Below are 27,293 nucleotides of genomic sequence, written 5' to 3'. Positions count from 1 at the left end.
TCTCTTGATCGTCGGAGGTTTCTCTCGCTCGTCGGAGGGGAGGAAGGAACTCAGCTGTGGAGGATATTGGGCAACAAAGAAAGGGGGCAAACGAAATGTCCAAGATCCCAAATCACCCCAATAAAATATTCTCCCCACTTTTCATTTCTTTTCTTTTCTCTCTTGCCGTGTAAAACCAAAATATACTCAAAACGATCCTAGTTAACTCGGGCAAGTTTGACCGAGTCTGACCAAATTAAACCGTGGGACGTTCCCAAATAATAATGGCGTATTTCACCTTTTTGCCAGTTTCTTGTTCATCCAATGCAACGACTCTGTTAAAACTCAGATGTTTACTCCAAAATGAGCAGATACGTTCAATAAAGAAAATAAAATGTAAATCAGTATACGTGGAAAGCTTAAAGATCCTAAGCCAGTCAGTTCGTAGAGCATGGGATGAGTTGGATGATATCGGGGACAAATTTCAAAGCACTAAGTGGCCATGAAGCAACATCGGTCAATATGTGAATGAACCCTGTATCTGAATTCCAATATGTAGAAATAAACGCCTCAGAATTACTTGCTGGGGTTAGCAATGAAATTATTTTGGTTTTCTGCGATTAAATTCCTCCACATTGAACACGACCCAAAGACCTGTTTTTGTGTACATTTCTGCAGCTCCAGCTAGACCTACCTGGAGTGCCACAGTTCGAAGCTATGTGCAGCCATTTGTGGGATACCACATCCATATTCGGATATTTATTGTTGTTCCAATGATTTGAGGAGCCTGAATAATCCAGCTGCTTCGCGAATTCGAGAGAATTCAATACAAAATGCTTGGACTTCTATGAAAAGATCATGAACTGCAATTACCAAATACAAACAAAATGTGTCAATGACATGTCGCCAAATTTATCCACCCTTGATTGTTAAAAAGTATTGCAACAATGTGCTTATGACACAGGAAACCCATTTTGCAAACCAAAATGCTTCAATAGAATGACACCCATATACTCATTCTTTCTAGCAAAGACATCACATTCATTTTTTCTCCCAATGTTTTCAAAGAGTACGAGGGATATATCTTATCTGTACTTAAGAATGGAGAGTACACATACCATTGATGATTTTATTTCGGATAAGGCTCTGCAGGAAAACACAAACAAGCCTGACAAGCCGGTTTTGCATGTATTTATCCTGAAAAAGAAAGTGAAGTAATTACTTATAGTTTGATTGACTTCTAAGAATAACTCTGAACAATGAGCATGGAAATTCCATGAGACAATTCACCTTAATATTTTCACAAGATGATATGCAATTTGTAATATACATATGGACAAACTCCGTTGGCAGATCAACTGCTGTCGTAAGCCTGTTAACTACTTCCATCGAGTGTAGGCTCATATCCATATTCACGAGGACTGTTAAGTATCTGTCATCCAAAGCAATCGATTAGTAACTGAAATAAGGGTTTACCATCACAACAAAAAGGGGGGAGAGAGAGACAAACGGACTCTGAAATTTCTGCAGAATTCATCAACTTGATGAGAATCTCAACTGCAATAAGTGGATTGTGTTCCACCAATTCCTGAAAAACAAAATCAAAACTCTTAACTTATCAGGCTGGGAGGCAAACAAAATATTATTTTTAAGTGACACACAATGAATCTAAGGGCCAGATTATTCAGTGGACATACAGGCAGCTTTCGTGGAGTCAACCCACAGTGATAGACTAGCTTTGGGTCATTTGCAAGCTCCACCAAAACTTGCTGCAAGAATAACTTATCAGTCAATAAATCATTGGGTAGAAACTGAAAGTCATTTCAAAACTGCTATAGGACAAAGATGAGCAGTTTTCTAACATTTTAAACTTTAATTGGCTTCTCTCTTGTTATTTCCTATCTTTCAATTTACATTTCATTTTCTACAGGCATTCTATTCAAAGATTAAGAAAAATTCTTTTTATGCAACAACATCAACTGATATGGCTAATGACATCTGAAATTTCACCCCAGCCAGAGCAAAGAAATAATGCATAAATGCTTCATATGCAAACTGCACAGACTTCATCAGTGAACCAAGTTCTTCAAACACAAAAGATGAAATAAATGAAAATCTCAACAAAAAAAAAAAAAAAAGCCCTCACAGTTTTCCCTGTCCACTTTCAATTAGTGAGTTCCACCATACCAAGTCTCAGTTCTAGTTCCAATTGATGCTAGACAATTCACAACTTCACCAATGTGGTTTAAAAGTAGATTAGTCCAACTGTACATAATTCAACTTTGATTTCATCCAAGTAATGGGACAGATGAAAAGATGTGGAAGCATTGATCTTTCAATGAGCAAGACAAGTCGGACAACCTAATTCAGCAAAAAAGTAATCAAACCCAGTCTGGCATATTCCTGCACCCCTAAGGTCAAGTTTTTTCTTTGGTGTGCTTCCAAAATGAAAATTCTCACAGCTGACAAGCTTGCAGAAAGGGGCCAACTTGTAGATAATTTCAATTGTAACTTTTGCACTTCTGCTTTAGAAACAGAATATCTTTTCATCCATTGCCCGTTTAGTACATCCTTCCAAGATTTTTTTTTCACTTACCTTCTCGATTTGTTTCCTTTGATGTTTCTAGATTTGATGCTTCAAATTCTCCACTGGTTGTGACTAGGGCATTTGGTTCAATGTTCATTTTTTTAACTTAGATTTCTTGGTTTGTTTCCTTTGATGTTTCAAATTTCTATTAGTTGTGACTACGGATTTGGCTCAGTGGCCGCATGGGGGTTTTATAGTGTGAGGTCTTGGGTTCAAGTCTCACAGGGTTTAAGAGGTTAAGTGCAAGTGTATAAAAAAAATCAAAAAATAAAATAAAATTCTCCACCAGTCTTTGCCAAGACATGGAAAACTCCAATGGCAACCCTATTTTTCAGCTATCATTTGGGCTTGGAAGAAAGGAATAGGAGAACTTCTCATGGAAAAAATAGAACTAGAGGAAGCATTTTTGAAAGAATTATCCATTTCACTCATTTTTGGATTAGGTAGTTTTCATCATCTAATTACTTCACAAAAACAATTCTATGGATGCATTGGAAGGATATAGTAACCTCTTTTGATTATTAGAGTTCTAAATCTTTCATGGATGCCTCCCTCTTTTTAAAAGTTTTTACATCCTTCATAAAAAAAAATCTTCCACGGATGCCACTTCCAAAAGGTTGGCTTAAATTGGAAGCTTGAGAGGTAATCATCATGGACACGCTGGAGGAGGGAGTTATTGCAGATCATTCAGGCCAGATTATGAGAGGAGAATGCAACTCTTCTGAAGCTGAACTATGCCCCCTTCTTTGTGGACTTTGAGTTTATTGTCGAAACTTTACTTCCCCCTAGTGATTGAAGAGGATTGTTTTGGTTGTTATTCCATGGTTCTCTTCCGGAAAAAATATCCATCTTGGCAGCTACTACACATATATGGTGACATTCATATGATTGTCAGAAGTTTTCAAGCTCAATGGATCCAACTTGCGTGAGAGGCTACTTATGTACCAGACTCATTATCTAGACAAGGGTTTTTTTTGGCATGAAAGGTTAGTGAGGAACAAATTCCCCCTTGATGTTCATGGATTTTATTCTTTCTGTAATTTTGTTTCTCCCGGTAGTGGGATAGTACTTTCTTCTGTTCACTTAATGAAATTCTCGACAACCTTAGGAAAATAAAATAAACAAAAAAGCGCCAGTGGTTTTTATCTCTGTATTTTTCTCTCTTTTATTCTTTGGCAATCCAGCTCACATTCCATTTTTAAGGCTATTAGTTTCTGCAACAGGTGAATTCACACTCCACAGACAGATGAAAATGTGAATTGGCCCGTTTCTCCTATTAAAATATGCTTATTCTACTACAAAAGCACAAATTTTGCACTCATTTCGATTCCAAACAGGTAGAATACACAAGTGTCTTATATTTCTGTTTTACTATTTTGTATTTTTACTGTTGTACTGAAGTTCAACTATTCGACTTCTTGCAATTCTGCTGGTGTAACTACTTGTAACCCTATCTTCAATCTGTTACTGAAGTCCAGCAACTGTAGTTGAAGTAATTCTGTTGGTGTAAATAATTGTAACCTCCAGCTTCAATCTGTTATAAATACATTATACTCACATATTGTCATGTCCAGAATTACTTCTTCCTCTCTTTCTTCCATCTCCTAGTCAACATAAAATCTTAGGTTCTAGTGGAACTCTACCACATCAATTATCCTGTTTGGAAATTCATTTTTTTACCTGTTCTGATAACTTTTAATGCCCATATCATGCCGATGTAACTTCTATTTGTCCCTCTCTTAGAATCTCCTTATTGCCGAGTCAGAAACTCCAAATCCATAATATGGATCCTGGATGCAAAAATATACCTCCTCAGGGATTTGAGCCTTTCTTTAATGAAGTACCAGTATTTAAAAAAACAGTTACTTTGTCCACAAATTCTTGAAATTGTTTTCTCTACAACGATGACTACAGCGAGGGAATCAACAACAACCAGATCTTGGCGTATCTCGTCAATTGATTCCAGGTTCAGCAGCAACTATTTTATCTCCTTCTTTCAAGGAGAATCAGGCAACTATCAATTTCCAAGATGAGATGGTTATTGTTCCAAATTCAAAAGTTCATTCTGCTGATCTTGTGCAACTCTCTGCCAGAAACTTCTTAGTAACAACATTTGGTTCCGTCATCTTTATCTTGTCCACCTAACAAGGCTCTTTGTATTTGAAAGGGGTTGGTCCAGCTAAAGATGTTCACAGTCGGCCCAAGTCAAACCACAAGGCTCGTTGTATTTGAAAGGGGTTGGTCCAGCCAAAGATGTTCACAGTCGGCCCAAGTCAAACCACAAGGTCAATTCCATCTCTTCTTCTACTCAACTTCATCCTATGCTTTACTTGTTCACAAGCAAGGCTCGCCTATCCTGTTCTTTCTTCCTTAGTGGCTGCCTCTATTTCGGGCACTCATTAATCTATATCTGGTTTTTGCATTTTTCTTGGTTCTAATCTATTGAATTGGTCAAGCAAGAAACAGTGCAAGAAACAAGCAAGAAACAGTGGCTGCTTCTATTGCTGACTATCTAAATCAAAAAGCTTCTTCAAAATCTACGGTTTCATCTACCTAGTCTAGTAACAGTCTACTTTGATAATATTTTTGGAATATATTTGGTAACTACTCCTGTTTTCCATGCTCATAAAAAGCATATAGAGTTTGATCAACATTTTATTCGTGGAAAGGTCTTAAATGGTGATCTAGCAGAACAAGCTACTGAATTTCATCCTCAAGCTTGACCTTGAGAAAGCCTTTGACCACGTGAATTGGGCACTTCTTGACAATGTCATGCAGCATATGGGCTTTGGGGACAAAAGGAGATTTTGGATTCGGAATTGCATTTCATCGGCCTCTTACTCCTTGCTCCTCAACGGCAACATTTGTGGCTACTTTCATGGCTCCCGTGGCATTCGGCAAGGAGATCTCCTCTCCCCTCTACTCTTCAATCTTATTGCCGAGTACCTGTCCTCCATGTTCTACTCAGCCTGCAACCTTGGTTGGCTTGATGCTATATCGGATCAAAGCGCCTTTGATATCCCACTCCATTATGTAAACGACACCATTTGTTTCAGCACTGTCACTCTTGACCAAATCCGCAATATCAAGGTTCTCCTTGGTCATTTTGAGATCACATCCGGCCTGAAGATCAACTAGAGCAAGACGACTATTATGGGAATTCATATTGATCCCCCTTTACTACAGCTTACGGCAGACACTTTGGGTTGCTCGATCATGACTCTCCCTCTACTTATCTTGGGCTCCCACTCATTGACTGCAGCCCCTAGAAAGGCCTTTGGGCCATGGTGATTGAAAGGCTCAAGCGTCGTTTGTCTACTTGGAAAGGACAGCTCCTCTAAAGTTGGAAGAATGACGCTTCTCAATTCTTGTCTTGCGGTTATACACAACTACTTCCTTTCCTTCGGTCCTTGTCCCGCCTCCATTTGCAAGCACATTGACATGATTAAAAGGTGATTCCTGTGGTGTGGAACAGCAATGAGTTTCATTATCATCTTGTCAGTTGCAATGATGTCTGTATGCCGAAAACTATGGATGGACTGGGGATTAGACGCACTAAGGATATGAGAGTTACTCAATTCTAGCTCAACGGCTTTTTGGAAACTTATGGTGGCCTCCAAGCTCCGCATTTCTAAGGCTAGATGGATCATCGATGGCAGCAGGCACAAGCTCTCTCCCCTTTGGAAAGCATTTCACCATTTGTTCCCAGTCTTCCAGTTTGTTGTCCATTTTTTTATGGTGACGGGTCCAGTCTCAATTTTTGGATTGACTGTTGGGCAGGTGTTGGCCCTCTTGCCTCCTCCTTCCCCCCGCTTCTCCAACTCTGTTGTTGATGCTTGGGTAAATGGTTCATAGGACTTCCATTTGAGACTTGCTCTCAATGATGAGGAGGCTATTGCCATATGCGGCTTGATTGATGTTACGATTCGAGCTCACATGGCTGACCGAATGATTTAGCTCCCTGATGACAATGACCATTTTTCAGTTTCCTCAGCTTACCGGCTCTTCATGGGTTGGGCCAGACCCCGTTGTACTCACCCAACCGCTACTTCCTGGCGCCTCATGGCACCCCCTCGTCAGATTCTTCCTTTGGAGTGTTTGCCGCATCAGGATTCTTACAGCTGACAATCTTCTTTAGCACAACAACTCATCACCAGATCCTCACTGCCCTTTTTGTGGGGTTGAGGAGGAATCTACTTGTCACATACTCCTGCATTGCTTCTCCACCTGGCAAGTTTGGTCCTCTCTCCTTAGCAGCTTGGGCCTCCAGTTTTTGCCTACCTCAAGACTTGAGCATGCAATGTCACTACTCCTCTGGGACTCGCCTCTCCAGGCGGGGCAAACTCCTCTTATTTGCTTATGTTGCCCACATCCCTTGGTGCCTTTGGAAGGAGAGAAATTCTAGGAGGTTTGAAGATATCTACCACATGGTTGCAGAGGTCTCTTGCACTGCCATGGACCTCATATGTGCCTGGATGCACTCCAGAAAGGAATTCGAGTCTCTCTTATGCCCCCCGCACCAACTGGAAGGTGATTGCTCAGATGCCCACTCCTGCTCTGCCCCCTCATATTGTTGCTTGGATCCGATCTCCTCCCACCCCCCCACCCCAAATTGCTGTTTCAACTACGGCAGAGCTATCTGGTCTCCTCCACGGACTTTGTATCTTCCATGATCATTTTAGCGGTCCGCTCATTGTTGAAGGGGATTCTCGGGTGCTCATAGCATGGTACTCCTTCTCCACCTTCCCGCCCCGGTATCATTGGCAGCTTTACCTTGACATTATGGATCTTGTACCCTTTATCCCATGTACTCAGATCAACCAATTCGGCTATGGACTCTTGCGCTAAATTGGGTCCCTCCCTTCAATCTCTTGTTGCAAGGGGAAGCTTCCCTTGACGTATCTTCTTATTTCTTCAAATAAAATCAACACTATTTCAAAAAAAAAAAGAACAAGCTGCTGATGCTAAGCCTTTTTCTAACAGTCAGTTTCAAGAGTTGAAGACCAATCTTCACATTTTTCCAAAAATGGCTAAGATTGAGGGAGGGCTGATAGAATACACAAGAGTCTTATATTTTTGTTTTACTATTTTGACAGTTTCCTGTTTTACTGAAGTCCAGCTATTTGACTTGCAATATTTTATTGGTGGAATTACTTGTAACCTTATCCCGAACCTGTTACTGAAGTCCAGTAATTGTACTCGTCATAATTCTGTTCCTGTAACTACTTGTAGCCTTATCCTCAATCTGCTATTAACAAATTATTCTCACATATTGCGAGGATCATCTTGGCCTAAAAAAGTTCACAAACAAATCTGCACCACAGTGCTTCATCGTAGGGACCCCCTCAATTGGCCGAATCAGATGTCTTTTTTATTTTTTGAAATAGTGCTGAATTATATTAAAGAGCTACAAAGAGCTGAATTACATGCTGGGGGGACCGTCCCAAACAATGAGAGACTGCAGGGAGGTACCAAGCTTGGCTAATCTATCAGCCGAGGAGTTGGCCGAATCAGATGTCTTACTGGTTCAGTTTATATGTTTGTGATATAGGGAATGGTGTCTAGGCTTTCTACCTTACCTAAAAAAATTTCCTTTGCCAAAAACAGGCCTTACAGTTTCTTAGAGCATTTGCCTGAATGGAGGGATGTTCTTCTAAAGTGTCATTCTACAACAATGTTACCATCCATGAAGGGCGAATGAAAGGAGATGATATGTTTAAATAACTTTCTAGTTAAAGACATTTCCGGTGAAAATAGCAGCCAAGTGGTCCAGGACAAAAGGAAATAAGAAAGAAAACCATATCTAAATCATGAATATACAAGAAGAAAAAGAAAAAACATACAAATTGCAGAAAAGAAAATTTAGTGAAATTGGACCTCTTGTTGGGCTGGGACAAGAGGGCCTTTCAATGCTTTGGCAATCAAATCTCTAACAGCAGCCCCTCGGCTAGTATCCGCACACATTCCATAATCCCATAATAGCTCATGATTGTTGTCAGGGTTCAGCCACATAAGCTGCATAGGATGAAAAATTAAAAGCCAATCACATCATTTTTGCAGTACAGATCTACAACAGATAAAGGTTAAAAGCCTCACCTCTCCATCTAGTACTGGAAGCCTAGGTGGAGCTGGTCTGATCCACTGGGGATCTAACCCTTCCAGTGAGAGATTTTGAAGCAACCCAGTTACGGCTTCATCTCTATCACCAGATCCAATTCTTGGCTTGCCTCCCGGTAGCAGGATTTCAAGCCTAAGGGCATAGCTTCATGTCAGGTTACTATGAAACAGATTTAAAATAGATATTCAACAGAACAATTATTTATACAAACATAAAAATTCTAAAACATATATCAAGAAGGAACTACTTGCTGCAAGGAGTTAACACCTATACACCTATACTACTTGTCAGAGTTTATCATTGTTTTTTTTTTTTTAATATTGATTGCAAATGCACACTATGCCCCTTTCGCCAGGTAAGACATGAACCTAAGACCTCACACAAGAAACCATCCCTGTGGCTATCGAGGCAAAGGCCCAACCGACACATCTTATCATTGGTGACAGCCGAGATATTTCTAACAACAACGCCAGTATTGGCAGAACAGCCTAGTGTGACAAGCACAACTTATTGCTAACTGGAAACACATGCAAGCTTTCCTTTCTCCTTCCTGTACAATAGTGCTAGAAAAAAGCCCAATCCTGCACAGCACAAGAGCAGGCAAACGTGTCCAGAAAGCACTAAAACTCAAATAAGTAAGATCTATACATACTCTGGTGAATTTGGATCACAACCTCTGGGTAAGTCAGGGTCAGGTATAACATTTTTCACAGCTGCACTCCTGAATGCACTATTAAATGGCTCAGAATGTGCTTTGTCACAATACTGCTTCTGCAACTGTTCACGTGAGACAAAAACCTGGCAATACAGAAAATAACAAAGCAGAAACTAACGAAATTAGAGAAACAAAATCAGACATATTAAAATGAATTAAGCAAAAAGTTCAGCTAGTTTCCTCCAGAGTGAGAACACGAGAAGCTTAATCTTGATACAACATTAGAAGCATGATCCCATATCCATGCCAATCTTCATACTTACATACAACCACCAGCTACCAGATTAAACCAATAGACATTTACTTACGATATGTATAAACTCACTTGGGATGCAGGATCAAAACCTTTGAGAAAATCTGCTGCTGACTGTTTGAGAACCTACATGAGTAAAGTCTAGCTCAATTAACAAAGAAAAATCAAGTAAGAATAAAAAAAGGTTCGTATCTGACATATGCCTAGACACCTACAACACCAAAATTAGTAAAACTTATCATTCATAACAAATTTTATAGCAACCTATATAATATGTTTTGTGTACACAGAATATTATAAAATATTTGTCATCAGTTTCCACTTGAAATGTCTTTTTTTATTTTTTTAGATAAAGTCCGATTTTTAAGCCTGAAAGCAAGAACAACAAACACTACAAGGGGGAACGTCCAAACAATGAGAGATTAAAGGTTCAGCCAAATAATTAGTAGAACAATTTACTGAAAGAGGAACATGGAACCAATGCAACACAATTATAAGCAAGATCTTAAAATTTCATGAAAAATATGCTAATGATACCGTGGCGGATCTGCATAGTAACTGCACCAGCTGACCACCACTTTAGAGAAGCTCAGAAAATTCTGAGACCATGTAGCGAAGTGCACAGCTCAGCCCCAGTGAAATCAGCACAACCTAAGGCCAAAAATAGGAGGCAAGAACAGCCCCTCAAGCAACCAGAAAATCCCCCAAAGCCAACTGAGCCCGAAGTTCACTTGAAATGTTTGATAGTTCACAATGCCAACCAAGGATACTTGTTAAGTTGTGGAGCCCAATCAACGCCTTACGTTGAGTCGGTACGCGGATCAACCTTCATGGTAAGGTCGCCGTGGGGGTAGGAAAGGGGGCGGAGCCCCCGAAAGGTCCACGATATATTGATTGTCGTTTCATTAAGAGCAGTTTGGAAATTTCACTCTTGTAAAGCGGTTGCCCATAGTTTTCTCTTTATAATTGGGGGGGCGCCACTATTAGGGTTTTTATCATCATTACAGAAAAGGACTTAAGAGTTGCAGCCTGAGAGAGATTAGAAAAAAACACTTGTAAGTGTGTGCGATTTCTCTTTGTAAACTATTTTATCTTCATAGTGGATTACTGCAACGGCGGAAGACAGGACGTAGTCTCACCTTGAGGCGAACATGTATAAATCTTGTTGTATTTTCGTATTTGTTTTTTTCTTCTTCCGCGATTATTATTATTGCTCTTGTTAGTTTAGAATTAGGGCGTCTAATTCCTAACAATACTAATTCACCCTAAAACAAAAGATTGTTCTCCCAGTAAACCAATAAAAACCTCAAATCCTAATAGTCATTGGAAGGTGGCCAAATTTGGATACAGGATGTATTGATCCATTATACGGTTATAAGAGATGGCCAACTAAGTCATACAGAGTTTTCAAAACATGATACCTGAAATTGTAAAATTTCATGAAACCACATCCCTTACTGCACCATGCAACTTCTTGACCATTACTTTATTTGCAAGTACACAGACAAATCAAGCATAATAGAATAAATTTCTTCTAAGAAAAAGAGCAAAAAAGTAGGAACCCCAACCCAGTCCAAGAAAAAGGGGTGGAGTGGTTATACCCTTGACATTAGGGTAGCAAGTGTGTTGAGTGGAAAAAATCCTACATTGAAAATTTCTCGAAGTCCATCAAGAAAATTTCAATTTGTATGTACTTTGACTTACAATGGCAGATAGCATGATTTTATCGTCGGAAACATGAAAACGGATTATCTGTTGATTTTGCTAAAGACGCATCTTTCTAGAGAAAGGTTGATTTCCATATTGCAGGGAAGCAATTCAATCCGTATATGAGTGCAATTGGCGATTTTCATTCGGAAACGTTGAATCCTAATGTTGATCCTTAGAGGCTATCTTCGAGCATGACAGCTGACTCGTCGAGAAAGAAATCGAAGGGGGGCACGAAGGCATTGGAGCATGAGTTAGACCTGGATTTTAGTTTTGGAATGATGGTTCGGAGAATTGGTGTTGATCTAGCAAATCTGGGCAATACTTGTTTTCTCAATTCGATTCTCCAATGCTTGACTTATACAGAGCCTTTAGCAGCTTATTTGAAAAGTGAGAAGCATAAATCTTCTTGTCACACTGCTGTATTTTGTTCCATCTGTGCAATTCAGAATCATGTTAAGAGTGCTTTACAATCAACTAGGGAGATCTCATCACCATCCCTTACCACCACTGGACCAAGCACGACAACATAATCGAGTTCGTGATTATGTACACACTCACCTTCTTCTTCTCCAACTTCGGACCTAATAGCACGACCTTCATCATGCCGGCGGAGATCTTCTTGGCAAGGCTGAGGTCTACCTGCCATGGAATCTCGGCGGCTAAAGGACACGTCGGGGTCATTCTGGGTATATTCTATATGCAACACAGAATAAGAACAAGACGAAGACAGATCCCACATATCCAGCCAGTATCGGGGCGAAGAATGCTTTGATAGGGCTGGGAGTGTGCAACCTTATGGGCTTGGTGTTCACTTCCGTGGTGCCTAAATCGAAGGGGAAACCATTGGAGGAAATGTCCAGAGAGAACAAGGAAGAAGAAAAGGAGAGTAGAGTCCTAATATCAGAGTAGGTTGTGTGTGTTGGCTAAGGCTCAGTTTGTGCCCCTCAGGCTACCTGTGTGTTGTGGACTCCATGAGGTAGGAGTGTGTGGTGGGCTCCATGAAGGAATTTGTGTGCCTCATTAAGAGGGTTTGTACCCCATTAGAGGGTTTGTGCCCACGTCTCAGGTCCATTATGTGTAAGCCTTAACGTAAGGGGGAGTGTTGGGTGAAAAAATCTCACATTGAAAAATAAGAAAAAAAACGCTAATGGGTTGGTTAGGAAATCTAACTATGGGGTATTTTGGTCTTTTCACATCAGCAAATATTTTTGAAGTTTACATTACCTCATTCTACACGTTTAATTACGTCATTAGACTTAGTTTCATGTATTTTGCTTATGTACATTGGGAGATATAAGGGTTTAAGTGTTTTCAATATGTAAGGGCATTCTTGTACTTTGATTATTCTTCACTTAAAAAATAGAAGAGGGGTTGAGCACGACCCCCAATGAAATTCTTCTGAAGAAGTCTCTCTGCTCCTGTTCTTTTCCCTTCTTCTCTCATTCAATTTTTCTTTTCATACTCTCTTATCTTACAATTTCACTGGGATATAAGGTTGAACAATAGGCATCCTAAATGGCTAGTCATTTTAGGATGGAACTAGGCTCAACCACATTGAAAAATGAGAAGGAAAATTTAATGAGTTATAAGGTTGAACAATAGGCCCTCTAAGTGGCTAGTCATTTTGGGATAGAGCCGGACTTAACCCAAAAACTCAACAATATTATTTCTTCTTGATATTTTTTATTCCCTTCTCCATCTAGATACTTCATTTCACCCACAAAAAACTACTTTGCTAACACATGAAGAATGGAAGAATAACCAATAGAGAAATATTTAAAGAAAACATAAAAGACCTCTTTACTTGTGCTAGCTGCCGACCCCAACAGTTGGAGAATAAAAGCCCTCTCCGCCTTGTTAGCAGCATCATCACTTGCAGACTGCAATATACGAAGCACTGGAAAAATGAGAACTACATTGACAAAACTAAAGACATTTTTTACTTGCAGTGTGTGATATATGAAGCACAAGAAAGATAAAAACATTATGCACAAAATTATATGAACAAAAACTTGTAATATATTCGTTATTAACAGTATGGAGCTATTCCATTATGAGTTGTCTGGAGCTGTCTATAGCCTGTACACTCATACCAGATATCCCTCCAAGGCAAGTGTTTGAGTAGATCAGTTCCTAACTTGGACTTCTATACACATGAAGATATACACTATACTTAAAGAGAATAAGAATTAACTGGTTAAGCAGAAGACAACAAAAAAGTAAAATCAAGGAAAAGTGCCGACAGTTCACACCATATGCATATTAACAGTGATCTATAATTAACTGCTTGTATTTTGCATGTATTTTAGTCTTTTTAAAGAGTCCCAGATCTAAAACAAATGCTCAGAATCATCCATGAATGAAGCAAATGGGTGATGTCACTCAGTTTCTAGCCACACTGCTCATCCAATTAGCGATCTAGATGAACAACTTTTAGATATCAATAGATATAAAAATTATGTCAGAAACATGGCTCTTTTAGATATCCAAGTTGAATGCTTCAAAAAAATAAAAAAAATAAATAGTGTGAAAGTTGATGTTGACTGTAATTTGAACCTTTAAGGGAGGGGGGACAGTGCTCAAGAAGATACATCACCCAGGGAAAAAAGTGTTTGTTCCTTCCAAGGTGATCTACTTTTTTCTGGAAATTTTGTTTTTTGCTTAGTGTGCATGAATGGAAATGGTAGGAACACTTAAATCTTTTACTCAACTCTATGGTTGAGATGGATGATGAAATTATTTCACCATTTCACTTAAAAATTCTCTAGAGAAATTGAAATTCCAACTCTTGGATGAAATGTTACCCTCTCATTTTATACTTAAATAGGGTGATTCACTATAGGTAATGCAGGTTCTACAAGAACTCTCCACTTGCACTAATGCTTTTTTACGCACTTTATAGAAATTAACATTCTCTCCAAGCAACCCCTATGCATTAAGATGGCCTTCATAATGAATGTTGTGCACCATATGCTTTTCTATAGTATCATGCCAATTATGCAAATTGTAGCAAATATTACAGTTTGTTGAAAATTGCCCCACATCAATAGTGCAGCAGATTCCCGGCCTTGTATAAGAAAGCCCAAGTTTTCAAGGTCTAACTTAGAAGCTCTAGTTTGTGTGAAAGGCCCAATCCTTGTTCTCATTTACAGCTATCACTCACGATACTGTCATTAGGGGACTATTATCAACTGATCATGTATGGGCCCTCTTCGTAGCTCTGGACAAGTAGATAATTCTTTTGGAGAGACCCACCAAACCTACACTACCATGAAGAAAGCATCTAGCTTAAAGGCTCAAGATTTGAATGGAGAAGAACAACCCTAGTTCTTATACAAGGCCATCTATCACTATACTACCAATATGAGACTATTCTTAACACATTCAAGAGACCATTTTTAACCTATTAGAGCAACTTGCGAGTTACATGTTAAACAATATCAACTAGAGGTTTGCAGGGTCAGGTCGGTGTCAGATTTTTGAAAAGCCAAATCCGACCCCAAACCCCAACCCCGAAACTCAACCCCAAAGAAAAACCTGAACAATCCATGTCCCCGTGACCCTGATCCTGACCGGATCTCCATCTCAGCAACCCCCTCTCATCCTCATCTCCATATCCCCAACTAATCCCTGATTCAGCCCATGGCCCAATTACCATTTATTTAAATATTATAAAGTTCTAAAAAAGTAATCTATATAAAAACTATTGTATTGTATAAATAAAAAACAATAAAAATCCCAAATAAAGAATAATATACATAATTTTAATGTTAAAAAAGGGTATATAAGTAAATTAGGTCAGGTTAGGCAGGATTCGGATTGGGTTTGGTAAAACCCATCCCTACCCGAGCCGTGCAGGTTTTTTTCTCCAACCCTATCCCTGCCATGGATTGAGGAAAAAAACTTGAACCCAGGTATTTTGAGTCGGGTAACCCAACCCAATGCCCACCCCTAATATCAACCAACTCAACCTCAAACTGTCAAATGCCAAGTTAGCCCAAATTAATAAATCACAGCAAGTTCAATCCTATAATCATTTTCTGAAGAGTTGCCATTTCAAAGGGCATTGCCCATTCATGAATAGACAGAGTGAAAACAAAGTATTACAAAAAATGAAAATAAAAAAATAAAGCACAATAACAAAGAAAAATACAAATGCTACGAATATGTATCTCAATATAATGTCAAATGATTTGTATTTATTATAATTTCTATATCTTTTTCTTATTCTTCAGAGCATGCTCCTAATTATATAATGGTAGAACAAGAATAATTATTCTCTATCATGGTACACTATTTGCTGATTGTCCAACTGACTTCCCTCAAGGTTTTTCAAATCAGCTCCATGCATGTCAATTATACCCTTCCTCTATTTCTTGCAGATCAATCAACACATATTGACTCAACTCTTCTGAGTTGTTTGTAAAAGAGTAATGCTAGTGTGAATATAGTTGTAATGTTTTACACTTTTATCGCGTACTTAGTTACAGGGGTGTTTTCGTCCTTTTGTAATTTTTGCTCCAATATAAATAAACTAAAAAGGGAAGAAACTACCATTACTTCTCCTTGTCCAACTTGAACATTAACCATAGGAGGGTTTTCTCTCGCCATTCACCCCTACCCCTTCTTTTCCTATTTTCTTTTAAACTTCTTCAAGCATCTAACTCAGTTTCACCATCATCTTTCGTCTCATTAGCCCATCCACATGCATAGTATAAGAGCAGGCATTAAGGTGAAGAGGTGTTGGTTGTAAGAAGTTGCCTTCTCTTCTCAACCTTCAAGCTTGATGACGGTTTCAAGCTTGAAGACGGTGTAAGGAAGATAAAACACAGAATGATCTAAAACTAGCTTGATGACGGTGTATGGAAGACAAAACAAACACAGAATGATCTAAATTACATTTAATAAAGACAAACTCCATCACCACTTTACTAAATTCATCAAACCATGCCAAGGGCCTTACTTGAATTCATAGATAACTTTTGCAATTTGCATTCATTGTAGCTCTCCCCCTGAACAACAAATCCTAGAGGTTGTTCCATGTACACTTCCTCGATCAAGTCACCATATAAAACAATTTAACAGCTATAGAGGTCAAATTCTTATTGAATTAAGACGAGCAACAAGTGGAAATATTTCCAAGTAGTCTTATACAATATGTCTGAATATAGCCATTGGCTACTAACCTAGCCTTATATCAATCAACCAAACCGTTCTTTTGAAGTCGTTTCATAAGAGCACAACCTGCAGTGCATGGATCTGCTACCATAAGAGATGCCTTGGCCTTAGTAACAGAACTGTCTACATTCTCTCAAGGTCATGGAGGTGGCCAGTGAGGGAGAAATGCAGACAAAGGGAAAGGCTGATATAAAGAGGGAATTCAGTGTGTTCATTGTGAGATGAGTGGTCATCCCTCTGAGAAGTGTTTTTTTTTCTTTTTTTCTTTTAATGAAGCATTGGGATATGTTTAGAAGACCAATATGGGCAAACCAGGCTGAACAAGGACAAGAAGTAGAGGCATTGCAAGTACTACTACACCTAAGACAATGACAATGAATAGAGATCATTTTCAGAGGTTAGCTTAGCCATGCATGCAGATGTCCACAACACTATCTACAGCTCAGCCCTCCTCCTCTGTGGTCAATGCTATTTTAGAACAACCAGGTATTTCTGCTTGCATCTCCCTCATCTACATCAGGGGTCATCAACTTTAGGACTTCTCCCCATATGTCATGTAATTCTATACCTTTCTCTACTCTGTCTATCTCATCTAATTTTGGTAAAGTGTCTTTAGCTGATGGGTCAGACTCTCATGTGTGTGGTGAGGGTGGCACTCTCAACCTCTTTATCTCTATCCTCGTTTCCTATTAACTTATTATCAATGAGTCAATTCAAAAAAGATGTTTAATTGCTTTGTTACTTTTTATCCAACCATGTGTATGTTTAACAACCTCCAAACAAAGAGAATGACTGATGAAGAGCTAGAGATGGAGGATTTATACAACTGTGCGAGAGTAGAGTCACCATCTACTTTAGCACAAACATCTACTCCCACACCATATGAGCGGCATTTTTACTTGGCCATCCCTCATTGAAGAAGTTGTGGCTAGTTCTACCTTCCATCACCTTGAATTCAACCATTGATTGTGAGGCATGCCAAAAAGGAAAACGTAATAAAAGAAGTTTTGTCCTTTTCAATTAATTCATTCTAATGTATGGAGCCCATGTAAGTCCTAGGTTCGTCTAGATACAAGTATTTTGTTTCTCTTATTGATGATTTTAGTCAAGTCACTTGAGTGTTTTTACTAAAAGATAGAAGTAAAGTGTTTGAGATCTTTCAAAAGTTCTATAGTGAAATTAAAACCCAATATGATACTCATATTCGAGCATTTAGAACAGGCAATGCTCATCAGTTTTCGAGTACTCGTTTTTCCAACTATTGTTCCTCTCATAGTATTGTACATCAGATTTCCGGCTCTTACAACCCCCAAGAAAATGGAGTGGCTGAGAGAAAGAATTGCCACCTCTTAGAAACTGTTGAGCTTCACTATTTCACCTAAATGTGAAACAATAAAGCTCAAGCAGTTTCCAAACATTTTTTTGGAGATGTTGCTTTAACAGTGTCCTACCTTATCAATCAAATGTTATCCTCTACTTATAATGATCAAATTCCTAAACCTTCGTATTCTCTTTCCCTAATGATGTATGGAAATTCTTGTTTTGCTCATAATCATAGTCCCCACAAGCCATCAAGTGTGTTTTCTACGGGTACTATTAGACATAGGAAAGGTATAAGTGTTTCCGTCCTATCTCTTAGAAAGTTTACACAAGGACGAATATTATTTTTCTGGAAAAGATCCCATACTTAGCTAGTCCTCAAGAAAAGTCTGATTTGAGTTTTGTTCCTCATCTTCCAATCCCCATTTTTTACTCTCCAAGGTAGGACAATCCAAGCCAGCTCACAACCACTATAGATGGCACCTAAGATCTTTTCATCATCATCTTATGCAAGTGGAGGTCCAGTCCAGCCACACTATTCAGATTTCGATCAGCCCATTGCCTTAAGAAAGGTCCAGCACTAAACATCTGCTTTCCAAGTTGTCTTTTGGTCCTTTTTCTCATTCATACAGTGTTTTTTTGTGTCCACCTTGTTCAATGGCTTCATACCTTAGTCATATAAGGCTGCCTTGTTGAGTTCACTATGGAAACAAGCCATGGAAGAGAAGATGGAGGCCTTACTGTCGAGGAAGAGTTAGACTCTATGGGATCCCTCGAGTCTGGTAACTATTTGTGGCTTCGTTGGGTGTTTATAATGAAGCATATGGTTTGGTCAATCAATATAAGGTGAGGTTAGTAGCCATGGGCTATACTCAAACATATGGTATAGATTACTTGGAAACATTTTCACCTTAAGCTCATGTTAGTTCAGTGAAAATTTTGATCTCAATAGCTGTTCACAAGGGTTGATCCTTGCATCAACTCAACATTAAAAATATCTTTTTATATCGTGACCTAATCAAGGAAATGTAGATGGACCAACCTCCAAGATTTTGTTACTCAGAGGGAGAGCCACAAGGAGAGCAAATTATACAAGTCATTGTATGGACTCAAGTAAGCCCTCTAGCATGGTTAGAAAATATTAGTAAAGTGGTGATGGAGTTTGGCTTTATTAGAAGTAATTCAAACAATTTTGTGTTTGTTTTAAAGCATTCAGTGGGATAGTTATGATTATTTTGTACATTGAAGATATTATTTTCTCAGGTGATGATTGTCAAGGGATTTAGGATATTAAAAATCATCTTGCAAAATGGTTTCGCACCAAAGATCTAAGCCAACTAAGGTGTTTTTTTAAAACAAAGGCAGTAAGGAGAAAAGCAGGCATTATTCTTTTTCTAAAAAAATATACATACAACTCATCGTCTGAGTGAAACAAGTCTACTAAGTGCTAAACCTATGGATAATCATGTGAACCTCCATAGTAAAGATAACCTTGTTCACAAGGACAAAACAAAGAATTGAAGGCTTGTTGGTAAGCTCATCTATATATGCTACTATCACTCATCCAAGTATATAACTAATCATCTAAATGAAACCAGTCTACTAAGTGCTAAACCTATGGATACGCCTATGGATAATCATGTGAACCTCCATAGAAAAGATAACCTTGTTCGTAAGGACAAAACAAATAATTGAAGGCTTGTTGGTAAGCTCATCTATGCTACTATCACTCATCCAAGTATATAATACTCAGTGAGTGTTCTTAGCCAGTTTATGGAAACTCAATAGAAGGTACACTTAGATGCATTTTAAAAAACTGTTCAGCGTCTCAAGGATGGTCTACAAAAAAGCTTGTTGTATTAAGCACATAATCAACTAAATATGACTTGGCTTTTAGATGTTGCATGTGTATATTGTAAGAGTCACAAATGATCTACAAATGCACATCATACTATTGTGGGAGGCAATCTGGTGACTTGGAAGACTAAGAACAAATAGTTGTGGCTAGGTCCAGTGCAAAAGCACACACTTGTAAACTCATTTAAGTGAAGTCTTTACTAGATGGTTATGGTTTTACGACCATCAAACATATGGTTATGGTAGGTAATAATTGGGCAATAATCCAATGTTCCATGAACATACAAAACACATGTAGGTGTATTGTCATTTCATTCATGCAATCATAAATGGTCAACCTAAAAATCAACTAGGACGCTTCTTTACCAAGGCCTTATCTAAGAGACAATTTCAATGGTTATGTGGCAAGCTAGGTATATTTTATATTTATGATCTAGCTTGAGGGAGAGTGTAAATGAGTAATGTGTAATAGAGATATATTTCTAACTTGTTACAGCTTTTATATGTATACTTAGTTTCAGGAGTGTTTACATCGTTTTGTAATGTTAGGGTTCCAACATAAGGAACTATTTGGAATTTCCCATTGTTTTCTACTTGAGTAAACCCTTTTAGATCTGTAAATTAGGCATACAATTTTTCCCATGATGGGAGCCGGAACCTTAATATACACAAACCCTTATTTGATCATGAGATGGATGAGATGGACCGGTTGATATCAATGTTGATGAGCATTTACATCAAACATAGGGCTAGGGATAAGTTCATTTGGATGGCAGATTCTTCAGGTAGTTCTCTATCTCTTCCTGCTAAAAAATTATTGCAATTGAGCCTACCGGGATCTCCTCTACTCCCTCTATGGAGTGGAAAGTGATTGCTCCCCAAAAAGTGAAGTTTTCCTTTGGTGCCTCTTGAAAAGCAAAATCTTAACTTGTGCCAACTCCAAAAGCAGCATGGTGTGAATGTTCCAAACCCAATCTGCAAGTTTTGTTTGTGTGAACCTGAATCCACTAATCATTCCCTCCTCCACTGTAATTTTTCCCTGGAGGTCTGGAATTCTTTACTTAGTCAACAAACTTAAAATTTGAACTTCATCTTCATCTCCTGCTTCAAATTCATTTCATTCATCTACATGAAACTCAACTTCAAACTTCGTGTTAGTGTGGATGAGTTCATATGCACTGGAAAACAATTTCTAGTGTTAGTGCCCCAAAATGAGAAAAATATCAAAAACAAAAGAATGAGTAACTTGTAATAGTATACATAATTAAAACATAACCCCAAATTAGGTAAAAAACATGATTACTACACAAATAAGTAATTTAATGTATAATTAACATATATTAATATACTAATTAATTAAATTAGGTATTATATTATTTAATGATTGCAGTTTATTGAACATTAATACAGTAATTACGTGAGCCAATTAACTGTGCACATGATTAATTATAAAAAATAAAAAATAAACAGAAAAAATTGATCAAATGCTAACTTTAACACACTATATTTTTATGTATTATTGCATCATCCAGAGGAAAAGCAGCACTAGAGGTGGTTGGGGCGGACAAAACTACATCGTCTGGAGGAAAAGCAGCGGCTGAGAATAGGATTTGCAAGTTTTTTTTAATTAAAAAAATCGCACGTATGAATTGCACGTGCGAGTTCGCACGCTGTGCGGGATGGGGCATCAAGGGGGAAACTTATCAAGGGGGGAAAATAATTTTCCCCCTCAACTTAGGCATCCAAGGGGACTATGTGCGGCGTCGGCGAGAGTGGTGGCCGGCTGATCTGACGGCGATAGTAGGCGGTAGGCGGTAGTAGGGGGTGACGACGGCGGGAGAGGGTTCGGAGCAACTGCTCTGGCTGGGGTACAACGAGGCGAGGGCGAGGCTACGGGAGTCGACGGCAATGGCGATGGGCGACAGAGAAGGCGATGTGCAGGGGGGGGGATTAGGTCCGCCGGCAAGAGGGAGAAGGGAGATAAAGGCTGAGAGGTAGAAAAAAAAATTCGACGAGGGTTCGATGCGTCCCACCCGCTTCATCCGGATGATTCGCAATATACTATAGAATACGGATTCCCAAAATTAAACCGTGGAGACGATTTTCGGATTCATCAACATGAATCACGCATTGGTGCTCCACTAACGAAGTCAGGAGATGAACTGAGCAATGCGACTGAAGTTCATCTCCTGCATCAAGTTGACTAACTCCCTCCCCCCCTTAGATGGTTTGGTCCCCATTTTGTTTGCCGAAGACACTCTAATTTCCTACCTAAACGCTTTCATATGCGGCTTCCAAAGCTTGGATCTCTTCTCTAGCCCAACACGCTCCCGGAGGTCACTTGGACTATTTGGAAAGAAATGAGTGCACCTTTGTGGTAAAGCCCTGCTCTGTGGGCAGTGTCAAGCTTGGATCTCTTCTCTGGCGCAGCACGCTCCCGACGGTCACTTGGACTCCTTGGAAAGGAATGAGAGCGCACCTTTGCTACAAAACCCTGCTCTATGGGCAATGTCAATGAAAAGATCATCCATTTAATTCTTTGGTGGACAAAACTAGTCCAGATTTCAATGAACAGAGAGCTGTTGTGATTCGTGAAAATTGGAGAACCATTGCGTCTTGCAGCTCCTCAAATTCAAAGCCTTTCATCTCATGGACTCCTAAGGATGAATTTGATTGAAGTTTGTTGGGAACCCAAGTCCTTCGAGGTTCGGCAGTTTAATTTGGAATCATCTTGGTCATATGCTCTTGTCACTCTATGGCTTGCTATGATTACAGATTCCACTACTGCAGCAGTGGCAGGTCTTCTTCATGGGTTAAAGATATTGAAACAGCACTTCTAAAGCCCAATCATCATGGAGTGACTCTAAAACTGTTCTCTCTTGGGCCAGTGCAGCTGCGAATTTGCTAACATGTTGATCAGCACTCAGATTGAGGATTTGTCCTCGTCGATGCAAATTGAGTGATCCCATGTGCCTTGTGAAGCTAACTCGGATGTGATGGTTTTGCAAAGATGGGAAATTTTCAAGTGGTGATCGTAGTTAATTGTAATTAATTTTGTTGTTTTTGTTGTGCCCTCTTGTTGGGAGAGCTCCTCTCATGCCTTTTCCCCTTTTCACTTAAAACTCCTTTACATGCCTAACTCAGTGTCACCACATCTTCTTCCTTCTCATCAACCCGTCCATGTACATTGTGCATGATCAGGACTTCCTCATACAGGCCCAAAACAACTCGAATGGAACTCTCTTATCTCCCATTATTGGGTAATAAATTTTTTTTGAAAAAATAAAGCACTTATTGGGTTATACATATGAGTAAATAGGAAGTGTGATTTATCTTAAGTTACTTTTCCCAAAAAAAAAAACTGATGCCTTCATGCCAACTCAACCAAATATTCTAAAAGCACAATACATCTTTGGGCAGGGTCAGGTTTGAGCTGCGCTGAGGTTAAACATATTAAATAGCATCTATGAAAACTATATGAAGAAAAAGAGCAACAATATTTGAAAAATGGTGCAGCCATGATAATGAAGACCATTAACAGCAGTGATAAGTGACAAGTGCATTCAAGATGAGCTAGAAGGATTTGAGACAAACAAAAAGGATAGTGACTGAGAATCACAGAAGATTAGTACAAGCATGTAATTACTGAGGAATACTAAATTGCAGGAACCAGTTATAACATTTTATCCTAAAAAACCTTTACAGACTTTTTCTTTTTATTATATTGCAAAAAAAGTATACATTATTATGTGCTCCATCTAACAATAGGTACCGTAAGGTTTAAGAGCTTGCTATATGTTTTAAGAACAGTTCACATCTCTAACAATATTCAAAGGCTTACAAGATGGCACACTGATTCCGTCAAAAAAAAAAAATTCAAATATTGAATCCCCTACCTTGGTGAGACCTGAAACCAAGACCTTACACTAGAAACACCTCCAAGAGGCCATTGAGCCAAATGCCCAATCCACTTCTTTATCCAAATTGGACACATCAGAACCCAAAACCAACAACTCCACCTATCTTAAACAATTAAGAATAAAGCAAAGAAATATATGTAACTGGAATTCTAAAAAATCCAGAGAAGAGTTACTTACATTAACAATAAATGAAATGAACGGATTTGATGATGGCTGCTGTGTTGAATAAGCATGATAAAGTAAAAAAAATGCAATCAGACGTTGGCTAGGTCTGAGTAACATTTTATCCTGAAAATAAAACTGAGGTTCGTTAGCAAATAAATTTACCTCCAATGACACAAATAATTGAAACTGCCAAAGTAATATGAGTACATAATTACAACATAAAAATTCTTGTGTTATGGTAAACAAACTAGATGTATGGACTTAACACAAAAATGAATTGAGAACCGCCAAGACATGGCTAATTGGACTCTGTAATGTTTTTGTTTTTAAGTTACAGATCAAGTTTTGGCAAAATCTTAGTATTTACATACAAGGGAGAGTCTTTTATTGATGTCAAAGTTTATTTCCCATATGAAGCTTTTATTGAGATAACAAGAATTCAAGTATACAGAAAATTCAAATTCAAATCAATCCAGCTTCTATTTGAATTTGACGCATGCACAATTTTCACAAACATGCTTTCCATTCCGTTACCAATGACTCACTTCAAAATTTGAAGTCATGATAATGATACAATCTATTCCCCCCATATTCAACAAAATCAATCAGTACCTCCACTGTCCTCTATTGGCTTTTTGAGGACGGTGTTCCACTGTCCAAGAGCCCTCCTAAATTTTATCCTCTATCAGTTAGCATCAAAGTCCTCTCTATGTTCATAAATCTGGAAGCCTCAAGGGTCAAGGATTTTCATTTTCTTGAAAGTTTGAGATGGATACCCCTGTCGGTTATGTGATCTGCCTATCGAAACATGTGTGATATGATTGAGCAATTTAATTTTAAAAAAATACTCTATACAACGACTATAATTTCAGGGCAGTATTTATAGAAAAATCAATTTAAATCCAGGTGACAAAGAATCATCACGTATACCACATGTCACGTATAGTTTATTTAAACGTAAAGAAGTACATAAGAAACCAGCCTCTAACAAACTTAAAAATCCACCAAATTTTTGGCTCGAGATGCCTAAGAGACAGCTCCCAGAAAATAAACAGAAGCGATTTTGTAGTAAACCCTACTCGTACAAGTGACAGCCCTTGCACGGACATCTATTCGCTGTAAATAAAAACCCCTAAACCCTGTCTCAGAGACGAAATCCTCCAAAAACCTCCAGAAAAATAAATGAAGCACAACTCTAGGCAGAAAGAGAAGAAAGTGTTCAGTTCTTGCCTCGAGGAGCAAAACCGCAGAGCAGCAGACTTTGAAGTGCATTTCACGAGGGAATTTGGAGGTAAAATCCGCAGCGATTTCATCGAACGTCCTTTGATCCGAGTTTAGAAGAGAGAGAAGAGACGAGGAGGCCTGAAAGCTGATCATCTTGCAGCAGGCGAGTCACGCAGGGTGGTCTCTACGGTAAAATATTGAAGTTCGATAAGAGAAGAAAGAAAAAGAGAGAACCGGCACTGACCCCCGTACAGTAGAAGCGCCCTCCGGGTTGTACCCAAGTCCAATTGCGATGGCAAATTCTGATACGATCCAATAACCCTATATGTAACCTAACTTATTTATTTGATTCGAACTTAACCTAAGTTAAGAATTGGTCGTGTACAGATTTATTTACACTAACCTAATTAATAAACAAATTAGCTTTGGATTTAATAGCAAGATCAGATATTTTTATTTTTTAACTTTTACTACTGAAATAATTTATTTACTAATAAAATAATTTTTTAAAATCTATATCCTTTAATGTTAATTACTGACAAACAAATTAACAATTTTTGAAAAAAAATTTAAATATATATATATAAATGGTTAATCCAAATAGACAAACCCGAAGGAGTTAAATACGTGTCTACATTTTGCACTAGTTTAATAAACTAGTTAGACTCGAGTATGGGAAGTAAGTCAAATAAGGAAAAAGATAAAGAGATTGAATGTTGGTCTTCATAGATGATTTTTTGGAAGAAGGCGAACAAAGTTATGCGTCTATGATGAGAATAGTCATCGTTAGGGTTTGCCCATAATGTCATTTTTTAGGTCTTGCAAATATAAAGCTATAAGCGGGGTTGAATAAGTTAATTAAATTTTATGACATATTTAATACTCTAAATTCAATAAAACATGCAAGTCATATAATAAACAAATTACTACAATAAATATACAAAAATTTATAGTGGTTCATAGCCCAAAATCACGTACTAAGTTTGCTCTCAAGGTGTTTACACCACAAAGTTGAATCCACTGTCTCTAGCAACAAACCCAAATGATTGAAGTTGTAGCATATGCATAGCACTTGGGACTTATAGTCAATAACAACTAGGTACAGGTATCCATTCCCACAAAGGAATTTTAAGCAACACCTAACAATTAGTTTATCCAAATTTTGATTGGTTTACAATATAACAAGGATTACTCATTTTATACGTTTTAGAAGATGTAATTTCTATTTATTTAGATTTTAAGAAAAGTATTTTCTCATAGAACCTTATTTTTAAGGGTGCGTGGGGAGCAATGAAATCAATTTTATCATTATTTTATGTTATAAACAGAAGAGAAGAGGGAAACCATATTAACTTCTTTCAAATTCAATGTGAAACACTTTGTTTTGCTAGCTCTCTTCTCCCATGTTGCCTTTCTTTTCTTGTAAGTTCATGAAATTTCTCATGGTATCAGATCATTCTTTTGACATATATTTCTTATATAAATTCTCATTCTTGATGACACAAGTCATTTAAAAAATTAGAACATCTTGTTGCCACTCAAACCGTTTGACTCCATGACATTCACTGCTTTAAATTTTGATTTCTCTTTGTAGAAAAATCTGATTACTAAAATTCTTTTTTGTGTTGGAATTAAATTCATTTTTTTGTCAATATATGATTTGTAATATGAAAAATGTGACATGATAATTCAAACTTCAAGGAAAATAATATTAGGAGAGAAAAAAGACTGAAGAAAAAAAAGGAATTGTATTTTTCTCTTTTTTTTCTTTCTCTTCTTCTTTCCCTTCTTCTTCTCCATCTTAGAACCTTGCCATTTGTGAAACTATGTGAAACCAACACTATTGGAATGAGTTTGGTTCCATCCTAAAATGACTAACCACTTATGAAACCTATTACTCAATCTTATAACTCATTAATATTTCCTCTCATTTCTCAATGTAGAACCTTTTCGCACTCAACACTCCTCCCCTCACATCCAAACTTATAGATAAGGGGTCTAATATGAGGGGCACAAACTCCAAATGAAGCAAATAATGTACACATTTTCACTTAATGGAGCCCACAAATATATAGACTCCTTACTCATGGAGACCACAACAAATAAATAACTTGAGGAGCACAAATTGGGTTTTGTCTCATGTACACATCTTGCTCTGATACCACTACTGAATTAAGTCTAGTTCTATCCCAAAATGACTAGTTTCTTAGGAGGTATATTGCTCAATTTTGTTGCCTTAATAATTTTTTTTTTCATTTCTCAATATG

General features: G+C 38.1%; 1 protein-coding gene across 2 annotated transcripts; it reads right to left on the bottom strand.

Annotated features, from left to right (window-relative positions):
- Window positions 1-315: 315 nt before the first annotated feature.
- Window positions 316-25,269, bottom strand: LOC137945581 (uncharacterized). 2 transcript variants are annotated; one of them, XM_068791518.1, is made up of 12 exons: window positions 25,033-25,269; window positions 23,815-23,925; window positions 13,159-13,242; window positions 9,725-9,766; window positions 9,337-9,482; window positions 8,663-8,816; window positions 8,444-8,581; window positions 1,677-1,748; window positions 1,494-1,567; window positions 1,270-1,411; window positions 1,098-1,176; window positions 316-842 (listed from the first exon to the last, which is right to left on the bottom strand). In XM_068791518.1, exons 1-12 carry the CDS (start codon window positions 25,177-25,179, stop codon window positions 739-741), a joined length of 1,293 nt encoding a protein of 430 aa, XP_068647619.1. In that variant the 5' UTR covers window positions 25,180-25,269; the 3' UTR covers window positions 316-738. The 2 variants fall into 2 exon arrangements, with proteins under 2 accessions (XP_068647619.1, XP_068647618.1); XM_068791517.1 differs by having other exon boundaries at window positions 9,725-9,778; window positions 25,033-25,268.
- Window positions 25,270-27,293: the final 2,024 nt, after the last annotated feature.

Source organism: Aristolochia californica, unplaced genomic scaffold, assembly GCF_029961685.1.
Source record: "Aristolochia californica isolate CCGP_79_NKW_82.1479 unplaced genomic scaffold, dmAriCali1.0.hap1 SCAF_12, whole genome shotgun sequence".
NCBI lineage: Eukaryota > Viridiplantae > Streptophyta > Magnoliopsida > Piperales > Aristolochiaceae > Aristolochia > Aristolochia californica.
The sequence above is the reverse complement of the archived record's forward strand: the minus strand, read 5'-3'. Positions and strand labels throughout refer to the sequence as shown.

Excerpts from the sequence above, each read along its gene's own strand:
- LOC137945581 (XM_068791517.1), bottom strand. The coding sequence starts at position 25,179 with ATGATCAGCTTTCAGGCCTCCTCGTCTCTTCTCTCTCTTCTAAACTCG. Across the intron at positions 9,483-9,724 it reads GTTTTGATCCTGCATCCCAA|GTTTTTGTCTCACGTGAACA; the intron begins GTGAGTTTATAC and ends CTGTATTGCCAG. Across the intron at positions 1,749-8,443 it reads TTGTCCCAGCCCAACAAGAG|CAAGTTTTGGTGGAGCTTGC; the intron begins GTCCAATTTCAC and ends TTATTCTTGCAG.